The 10,763-nt window shown below is 36.8% G+C and overlaps 1 protein-coding gene and 1 non-coding gene across 2 annotated transcripts in view; one reads left to right on the top strand and one right to left on the bottom strand.

Annotated features, from left to right (window-relative positions):
* LOC131856105 (uncharacterized) overlaps nt 1-115 on the top strand; it is an 80,992-nt gene extending 80,877 nt beyond the window's left edge. The window contains exon 4 of the mRNA XM_059207414.1: nt 3-115. Within this exon, the coding sequence (XP_059063397.1) occupies nt 3-61 (59 nt within the window). The 3' untranslated portion in view covers nt 62-115. The remainder of the gene's footprint in view (nt 1-2) is intronic.
* Nucleotides 116-1,488: 1,373 nt separating this feature from the next.
* Nucleotides 1,489-1,572, bottom strand: TRNAL-CAA (transfer RNA leucine (anticodon CAA)). Its single transcript has one exon. It is a non-coding gene; the product is annotated as a tRNA-Leu (tRNA).
* Between the last annotated feature and the right edge of the window lie 9,191 nt (nt 1,573-10,763).

A 10,763-nucleotide genomic window follows, 5' to 3' on the forward strand; every position in this document is an offset into this window, starting at 1 on the left:
AGATGATTTTGAAATTCCGAGGCGATGTTGCGACCAAGAATGCGATTTTGGAGGCATTTGACAAAAGAAACTATTTGTATATTGTGGATTTTGTATTCAAGGAGTTTGATTTAATAAAAGGTTACTATGAATATAGAAAAAATATTGAAACTATTGTAATGCTATCATTTTCTTAAGCCACAATTTGTTTGTTGTTGTTTGTCATTTGATATTATTTTTGGAATTTCATTATCACTTGCATGTAGATGATTGATTTGTGAAGAAGTAAAAATAAAATGAAAACATTTTTGTTGGCTCTAAGAGATATAAAATGCCTCCAATAATTTCTTATTAGTTTTTTATAATGTTTGTGTACAACTATATTTTGGCATTTGATTTTAAGGCCAAACTAAAGAGACTTCACAATATGTATAACCATGTATTTATAGTTTCACATTCAATCTCAAGCCTTTTTATTATTTGAATTGGAGTGGCATTTGATTTATTGTAGCAATTTTTTATTTTTATTTTAAATTGAATTTCCTTTCTTGAGATCTAATGATCTACCTTATTCACCTCATGCATTTTCAAGAAGAGGAATATTTATTTCTAGAGGGTCGCAGTGGATTGGCTTTTCATGGAAAGTCTTCAGAAAGCTTTGACCTTTCTTGAGATAGTATATGAGATCAACTATTATGCCATGGTATGATTCTATAATGTATATTCAATTCTCTTATCTCAATTTGATTCGATTTAGCTAGATCTAAAGTGAAAGGGTCACATTTAAGCATTTTTATGCGACAATTTACTCACTACATGCATCTTCTTTCTACAATTTAGAAATATGGTAGAGTCAAAGTTTAGTTCCCATCTCATGGCTATTGCCTAACCCAAAGGCTAAATTGAACTTTCTTTCAATTAGGTAATGCTATATCCATAGTCCTAAACCTAAGGAATTCGATTTGTCCTATTCTAAGCTCTCTTATATTATATTTTTTAAATGTGCTAATGGACCGATTCAAAGATTTTAAATTAATCATAAAAGTCTAATAATAAGAGATTGCTTTACACTTATATGGCTTGGAGTGCAAGATTGATCCAATAAAAATTAATATTTTATGAATCTCATTTGTGTTTATTTTAACAACTATTATAGATTTTGAACTTTAGAGATTTAAATAAATAGAACACCCAATTTATAAAAGAAACTCTTGATTTAAATAAATCTACATGGTTTGTATTTATATGACTTAAGAAACTCTTGATTTCATGTAATCTAAAAAGATGACCAACCTTTTCATTTAAAAATTCATTGTAAAACAAAATGTACATTTTCATTTTCTTGTTAATAGGCGAGGCATTCCGAGAATTGAAGTCGGGACCTCTCGCACCCTAAGCGAGAATCATACCACTAGACCAAATGCACTGTGGTGCTCGATTATGTTACATTAATACTTACAATCTTAATTCAATCTACAGACTACATCCAAAAGTCTTAAATATTTTTATTGTCAGAAGTGGGGTTTGAACCCACGCCCTCGTTAGAGGACCAGAACTTGAGTCTGGCGCCTTAGACCACTCGGCCATCCTGACCACATATGTAAACTTTAATCTATATTGCATAGAAATCATACTCCGCTCCATAGCCGTTGGAAAAAGCAGAGAAATCACGCTCCACACTATAGCCGTTGAAAAAAGCTCCACGGTTGGGCGATCTGAGAAACCAGCAATTTGTTTGTTTAGTTTTCTGCAAGTTCCATCGCCCGCCTGGAGAAGCCCTTCTCGTGGCGATGGCGACTTCAACAGTGATGGCGCCCATGCTGGAAGATTTGTTTAATTTGCCGCCCATGCTTCAAGATTTCCTCACCAGAATGGTCAATGTTCAGTCGACCGTTCTGATGCCCTATGCCCTGCATCCGCTCCGGCGCCACATCGTCTGCGGAGCAATGCCGTAAGTCCCAGCACCTCCAAACGAATTCTTGAGTGTAATTACTTAAATTCATGTGCTGTTTTTTTTCCTCTTTTCTGTTTCATCCGGTTAATGGATATATGTTTTTGATAGGGTAATTTTTAATATCAAAGAACATGGAATTATATTTAATGACATGTAGAATATAATTATATTTTATTTGATGACATGAACGTTAACTTGACCAACAGAGAATAAAAGATTCTGTCGAGCAATAGCATTTGAGACATTCGAACTCATTTATCTACTGATGGTCTGCAATCTAGGATTTCTGTTACCATTCATTAGTTTTTTAATATTAAATTTATGTTTCGCAGCAATTGGTGAAGTTGGCCATGCGTATGCTCGCAATCTCATGACTTATTATATATGCATATGATATATGTGATATTGTTCATTTTTCATTTATTTATGTCAGGCACTTCGGAATACCTCTTGTTTGTTCTTGACTTTGTTTGTTGTAGGGGTAAAATTGTATAGAACAGAAGTAGGCCACCAAAAGTAATTTACAATAGCTAGTTAAGACTGCCTAAAGGAGGTGGAGTAGGGGGGAGGTGTGGTTGAGGGAAATAGGAGAGTGACCTTGAAACTTTTCTAGTTAACTGACGTTTGTGCATATTTGAGTTTTGTAACATTGACAGTGTATGCCATTGCGAAGCAGTATTTGTTTAGATGTTAGTTGTGAAATCAAGTCGTTGCAGGCATCTAAGTGGGAGGTGTGGCTGCTGGAATGTCTCCTCCTCATCTACCTGTTTAAACCTAGTTTTATATATGAGGCCTACCTTTTCTTAAGATGACAAAATTTTATGTAGATGGTGTATTTCTAAGGTTAAGGAACATGTGTCATATCTATGGCAAATGGACAAAACAAATTATTTCTTTAGAAATCTTTTTAAAAGTATTTAGTCTGTGAATAAACTTTTTAATGGTTTAGAGCATGCACAAAACAGGTGAGATTGCTTGCCCTGAGGCCTGACAGAGCATGACACTATGGCAGCGGTACCATCTGCCTCGGAAGCTGCTCTTAAATATGGTATCACAGTAATTCTAGGTGTGGAATCAGCACAATTGTTGCATCAAGATTAACCAATTTTTTACTTGTCTATATCTAGGCATATTTCTCAGGATTACCATATTAGTTGAAACTTTTGATTTCTCTCCCTTCACCATGTCAGTTTTACATTGACAGAGTACCATTAGCGTAATTAACTCCTTGCAACCAATAGGCAAAGTCATTGTGAGCAATGAACTCTTTGTATGAGAGTGGGGACCAAATTTTGTATCATATTTGATCACACAAACCATTAGATTATCTGGTCACTTGGCGTACACATTTGAAGTCTTTAAATGAATCAGGTTCTTAGACCGTTTTTCTTATTCACCTAGCTTGGTTACTCCGGTAGAAAGGAAAGGACTGAATTATCTATATTTAATAGAGGGGCAACCACTAATACCCTGCATGATAGATTGTCTATCAAGCATTACCTATACCTTGTTGTCCATGAAGACACTATGATTTACCCCTTTGTTTGCTCACACTTGTCATGTACTTGTTTTGCTTTTGCTGGATGTCTCTGTCCTCTCCTCATGATTCTTTGTTACTTAAAGACCTTTAAAGAATCTTGACAATATTCACAATATTCATGAGTATTTACCATTTTTAACATGTCAAACATGGACTGCAGATAACTGATAATGTGGTCAACTGTCTTTCAACTGTGACTGATTTCTTTGCAATCCATGAGAAATTCTTCTTTGTCAGGCCCTGTTTACTGTTGGCTCTGCAACCTCAAAGGATTGTCACATTAAGCTTAACTAGAGGACTGCCTTCATGCTTTATGTCTTACACACTGTCTTGAAAACTCCTTTGCCTACTTTGCCCTTTTCGTTTCCCTTCAAGAGGCTTTATCCATATAGCTTTAATGACTAACACTATGTCTCTTGGTGACTTTTAGTTTCCCTTCAAGAGGCTTTATCCATATAGCTTTAATGACTAACACTATGTCTCTTGGTGACTGTCCTTCTTGACTGTCTTCAATTAATCTTCTTAGCTTGACATCATCTGACCATTGCATCCCTTAAAGACTGCCATATCTCGTTTTCATTATGTATGCATTCTTGAACTGTCTCTGCAACTTATACTACGACAGTCTTCAAAACTGTTCTATGGCACTGCCATTGCACCCTTCTTTATTTCATGCACATGACTGTTAAGACAAGAACTCTATATCAGTCATAGCTTCGCCACTTGGGCTGCTTAGGCATCTTTATTTTCTCATTATGATTACCCTTCTCTGTGTCCTCAATCAGCAATCTCTTCTTATGGTATGCTCACTATCATATACCTTTGAACAACCCTCATGGCAGTCTTGAATCCCCAATGAAACCCTTCTTTGACTTGCAAGAAACAAAAACATCTTTGCCTGAGATTGGGTGACACTACTGTTATCTTTCCAATTCACAAATAAGTTACCTGCCCTTCTACTTATGATCAGACCTGTAGCATGAATGTTTGTATCATGATTCACCACCTGGTATTTGCAACTCTTGTGCCTTTATATCATCACAGTGTTACCTTTTGTGATCTTGACCTGCAACTCTTATAGACTATTTTTGTGCTTCTATGACTGTCCTTGCTTCTATATTATCACTCTTCTTCTAATATCAATCAATCGTTCTTCTTGCAACATCCAACATCTTGAAACCTCAATGATAATCGTTTGAGATCCCTGCAGCAAATCCTTCACCTCCTCAACTCCATGTTCACTTCCACTAAATCACTGCCCTTTAAAAGGTTGTGACTGTCCTTTAAACTAGGCACTAGACTGCCTTCCCTTATTACTATCTTCTCTTGTTCATTGCTTTATGCCTCATGAGTGACTATCATAATGACGGTCTTCCAACTAAAGGAATGTCATATGTGATGAAACCTTGCCTTTTTTTTTCTACTGTCATCTTTTTCTGTAAGGATTGCCATTCCTTATTTGTCTTCAACCACACTATCTTCAAAGTTTACCCTTTCTCACTGTGACTATCACCAACACCTTTCATTTAATACCTTGTAACATTGAACATTTCTCCTTTCAAGCTCCTTCATTACTGTTACAGAAGGTCAGTAATTTTACGACACAGACCTTTGTGAAATTTGCCTACTGTGCTTGTCCTTTATCCCCCTTCGTCATATCATGAAAAATGCCAATGACTAACCAAAAAAATCTGTCCTTAAACTATTCTTCTTCTCGTTCATTGTCTTTTGACACTTCATTGTTATACTCTATGACAATTTCAAAGTGACAGTTCTTTGTCTTGTCCTGCATCCCCCTTCGTCATATCATGAACTTTTGCATCCCAAAGACAACTGATTAAAACTCCAACTCTCTCATTTAAAGCAACTGTTGCTTTATTCATTGTAGACTTGCTGATGTAATTATCTTGCCTTTCACAAGCATTAGAGATCAATCTTATTATATTTTCTATGAATGACATCGATGTCTAATAATGGCTTCTTCTAGGCTCGAATCTCTGGTATTACTGGTTTCAAACTTCCTTCTTCTCGTTCATTGTCTTTTGACACTTCATTGTTGTACTCTATCACCATTTCAAAGTGATTGTTCTTTGTCTTGTCCTGCATACTCTATCCCCCTTTGTCATATCATGAAGTTTTGCATCCCAAAGAAAACTGATTAAAACTCCAACTCTCTCATTTAAAGCAACTGTTGCTTTATTCATGGTAGACTTGCTGATGTAATTATCTTGCCTTTCATAAGCATTAGAGATCAATCTTATTATATTTTCTATCAATGACATCGATGTCTAATAATGGCTTCTTCTAGGCTCGAGTCTCTGGTATTACTGGTTTCAAACTTAAGTTAATCTTCTTAGCTTTAATGACTAACACTTACATCTCTTGGTGATTGTCCTTCTTGACTGTCTTCGGTTAATCTTCTTAGTTTAACATCGTCTGACCATTGCATCCCTTCGAGACTGCAATATCTCCTTTTTCATTATGTATGCATTCTTGAACTGTCACTGACAACTTATACTATGACAGTCTTCTAAATTGTTCTATGACACTGTCTGTCATTGCACCCTTCTTTATTCCATGGACATGAGTATTAAGACAAGAACTCTTTATCTATCATAGCTTTGTCACTTTGACTGTCTAGGCATCTTTATCTTCTCATTATGATTACCCTTCTCTGTGTGTTTTAAGCCAGCAATCTCTGCTTATGCTTTGCTTACTGCCCTATACCTTTTTTCAACCCTCATGACAGTCTTGAATCCCCAATGAGACCCTTCTTTGACTTGCAAGAAACAAAAACATCTTTGCCTCAGATTGGGTGACACTATTGTTACTAGTCCTATTCGCAGAGAAATTACTTTCCCTTTTACTTATGACCTGACCTGCAGCATGAAAATTTGTATGATGATTCACCACCTGGTATTTGAAATGCTCATGCCTTTATGTCATCACAGTGTTGCCTTTTGTGACCTTTACCTACAACTGTTAAAGACTATGTTTGTGCATCTATGACTGTCCTTGCTTCTATATTATCCACTCTTGTTCAAATAGCAATCACTCTTTCTGCTTGCAACCTCCAACATCTTCAAACCTCAATGATAATTGTTTGAGATCCCTGCAGCAAATCCTTCACATCTTAACTTCACGGTCACTTCCACTAAATCACTGTCCTTTTAAAGGTTGTGGCCTTCCTTTAAACTAGGCACTAGACTGCCTTCCCTTATGAAAGCTGGTCTTCTCTTGTTAATTGCTTTGTATCTCATGAGTGACTATCATAATGACTGTCTTCCAACCTCAATGATAATTGTTTGAGATCCCTGCAGCAAATCCTTCACGTCTTAACTTCACGGTCACTTCCACTAAATCACTGTCCTTTTAAAGGTTGTGGCCTTCCTTTAAACTAGGCACTAGACTGCCTTCCCTTATGAAAGGTGGTCTTCTCTTGTTAATTGCTTTGTATCTCACGAGTGACTATCATAATGACTGTCTTCCAACCTCAATGATAATTGTTTGAGATCCCTGCAGCAAATCCTTCACATCTTAACTTCACGGTCACTTCCACTAAATCACTGTCCTTTTAATCGTTGTGGCCTTCTTTTAAACTAGGCACTAGACTGCCTTCCCTTATGAAAGGTGGTCTTCTCTTGTTAATTGCTTTGTATCTCATGAGTGACTATCATAATGACTGTCTTCCAACTAAAGGACTGTCATATGTGATGATACCTTGCCTTTTTTTCTACTGTCGTCTTTTTCTCTAAGGACTGCCATTCCTTATTTGTCTTCAACCACACTATCTTCAAATTTTACCCTTGCTCACTGTGACTATCACCAACACCTTTCATTTAATGCCTTGCAACATTGAACATTCCTGCGCTCAAGCTCCTTCATTACTGTTACAACAGGTCAGCAGATTTTAGGAGACAGACCTTTGTGAAATTTGTCTATTGTGCTTGTCTTTTATAGGTGTAAGGCCATAAGTGACTTCTTATACCCTCACTGTCACTACAGTCTTTTAGGCTCCAAAAAGATTTGAAGTACTAGGTTAACAAAACAAAGTACAAGACATTTTGAAGACTTCAAAGCATGAAAAATGCCAATCACTACCAAAAGAATTCACTGTCTTTTGACACTTAATTGTTATATTCTATCACCACTTCAAAGTGAATGTTCTTTGTCCAGTCTTGCAGACAACTTGGACAGATAATAATAGATCATCCCCCTTCGTCATATCATGGACTTTGCATCCCAAAGAAAATTAATAACAAATCCAACTGTCTCATTGAAACCAACTGTTTCTTTAACTATTGTAGTCTCGCTGATGTAATTATCTTGCCTTTCACAAGCATTAGAGATCAATCTTATTATATTTTCTACCAATAAATAACAACTGGCAAGACACTGTTGTCTTATAATGGCTTCTTCCAGTCTCAAATCTCTGCTATTACTGGATTGAAACTTCATTTAATCTTATTAGCTTTAACGTCTAACACTATGTCTCCTGGTGACTGTCCTTCTTGACTGTCTTCAGTTAATCTTCTTAGCTTGACATCATCTGACCATTGCATCTGTTAAAGACTGCCATATCTCCTTTTCCATTATGTATGCATTCTTGAAGTGTCACTGACAACTTATACTGTGATAGTCTTCTAAACTGTTCTATGGCACTGCTATTGCGCCTTAATTTATTCCATGCACATGATTGTTAAGACAATAACTCTTTATCCCTCATTGCTTTGTCACTTGGACTGCTTAGGCATCTTCGTCTTCTCATTATGGTTACCCTTCCATTATGTATGCATTCTTGAACTGTCACTGACAACTTATACTATGATAGTCTTCTAAACTGTTCTATGGCAGTGCTATTGCGCCTTAATTTATTCCATGCACCTGATTGTTAAGACAAGAACTCTTTATCCATCATTGCTTTGCCACTTGGACTGCCTAGGCATCTTCATCTTCTCATTATGATTACCCTTCTCTGTGTGTCTTAAGTCAGCAATCTCTGCTTATGCTTTACTTGTTGTCCTATACCTTTTAACAACCCTCATGACAGTCTTGAATCTCCAATGAAGCCATTTTTTGACTTGCAAGAAACTAAAACATCTTTGTCTCAGATTGGGTGACACTTATTGTTAGCTTTCCAATTTCCAGAGAAGTTACCTGCCCTTCTACTTATGATCAGACCTGTAGCATGAAAATTTGTATCATGATTCACCACCTGGTGTTTGCAATGCTTGTGCCTTTGTGTTATCACAGTGTTGCCTTCTGTGACCCTGACCTGCAACTCTCACGGGCTATGTTTGTGCATCTATGACTCTTCTTACTTCTGTATTCTCCACTCTTGTTCAAATAGCAATCACTCTTTCTTCTTGCAACATCCAACATCTTCAAACCTCAATTATAATTGTTTGAGACCTCTGTAGCAAAACCTTTACATCCTCAACTTCATGGTTACTTCCACTAGATCACTGTCCTTTGAAAGGTTGTGGCCTTCCTTTAAACTAGGCACTAAACTGCCTTCCATTATTACGCTCTTTTCTTGTTCATTGCTTTATACCTCATGAATGACTATCATAATGACTGCCTTCCGATGAGACCCTTGCCTTCTTTGATACTGTCATCGTTTCCTCTAAGGACTGCCATTCCTTATTTGTCTTCAACCACACTATCTTCAAAGTTTACCCTTTGTGATTGTGACTATCACCAATACCTCTCATTTTAGGTGACAGACCACCTTCGTGAAATTTATCTATTTTGCTTGTCCTTTATTGATTTAGGGCCATAACTAACTTCTTATCCCCTCGCTGTCACTAGTCTTTTAGGCTCCAAATGAAGTATTAGGTTAACAAAACAAAGTTCAAGACATTTCAAAAAGAACAAGTAAACAAAATTTTGAATACTTCAAAGCATGAAAATGCCAATCACTACCCAAAAAACTCTTTCCTCAAACTATCCGTCTTCTCATTCACCGTCTTATGACACTTCCTTGTTATACTCTATCGCCATTTCAAAGTGGTTGTTCTTTGTCTTGTCCTGCATACAACCTGGACAGATGCTAATAGATCATTCCCCTTCATCATATCATGAACTTTTGCATCCCAAAGAAAATCAATCACAATTCCAACTGTCCTATAATCCTATTTAAAGCAACTGTTGCTTTAACCATTGTAGACTCGCTGATGTAATTATCTTGCCTTTCACAAGCATTAGAGATCAATCTTATTAGATTTCAACCCTTGCTGTTTCCAAAACAATCAGAAGACACCTATCTGATGGAACTGCCATTTCCTCTTCTGGTAACTCCATTGGACCAATCAACTAATCCTCTCCAAACATCTCCATCATGGGCAGTGCAAGTTTGAGGGCCAGATGTTTTTGATCATCCTTCTAAACTTTTTTATAAAATTCTTCCAATTCCAGAATACACATATGTTGGCCAAGCTGCATCTCTATAATCCAATCTCAGAAATTTGTTTAGGGGCCAAATTCTCAAAAGTAGTAGGAGTTAACATTGAAAGTAGACCATCAAACTTGAGTAATGTTTTCTCGATTGCAAATAGCTTGGCTATTGCAAGTACCACAGTAGCTAGTTGACTTGAATATGCAGATATCTTTGTTTTCACAGGCATTTTTTCCAGGAGAAATTTCATCAATATCATAGCCAGCTGAGTGATGGAGAATCAGTAGATGAATGGCTAACATGATTAGCAAGTGTACCTAAGGCCCTTGCTTCGTATAGTGCTAGAAATTCCTTTTCAGAGGCTGTTGCAATCTCCAGTAAGTGCTCACAACATTCGATGGAAACAGATTGTTCTGGCCAATAAAATCCATGTCAGTTACAATTGTCGGTTGAACCAGGAGGCTGGTCATAAACAAAGAGAGCCCAACAAAAGTAAGCCTGAAGAACGTGGGGAATGTGACATTACAAGGATCCAATATTTTTCAAAAAGATCAATATGGTCCTAGACTCCTACTGATGTCGGAGCATTTTAGAAGGTTTGTGCTCTATTCTTATTTAAGCACACATACCAAATGAACCCCAGCCATTGTTTCCCTCTTCAATTGAAATGTCAGTGTCCTTATGCAAAGTGGAGCAAGATTTCCTGTGAGGGACCAAAAATGTATGAGTTATAGCATTCAACAATCACTAGAAGATCTCAAGATATCTCCTTTCATAAATTGTACAGTTTAGATTGAACAACAATGCCATGAAGAAGTGTGTAGCATCTTCACCTGTCAAAAGATGAAAATCAGCCATGCTGAATCTGCAATTAAGGTATGCACAGTCCCTCA

This window comes from Cryptomeria japonica, chromosome 6 (genome assembly GCF_030272615.1).
Source record: "Cryptomeria japonica chromosome 6, Sugi_1.0, whole genome shotgun sequence".
Lineage (NCBI taxonomy): Eukaryota > Viridiplantae > Streptophyta > Pinopsida > Cupressales > Cupressaceae > Cryptomeria > Cryptomeria japonica.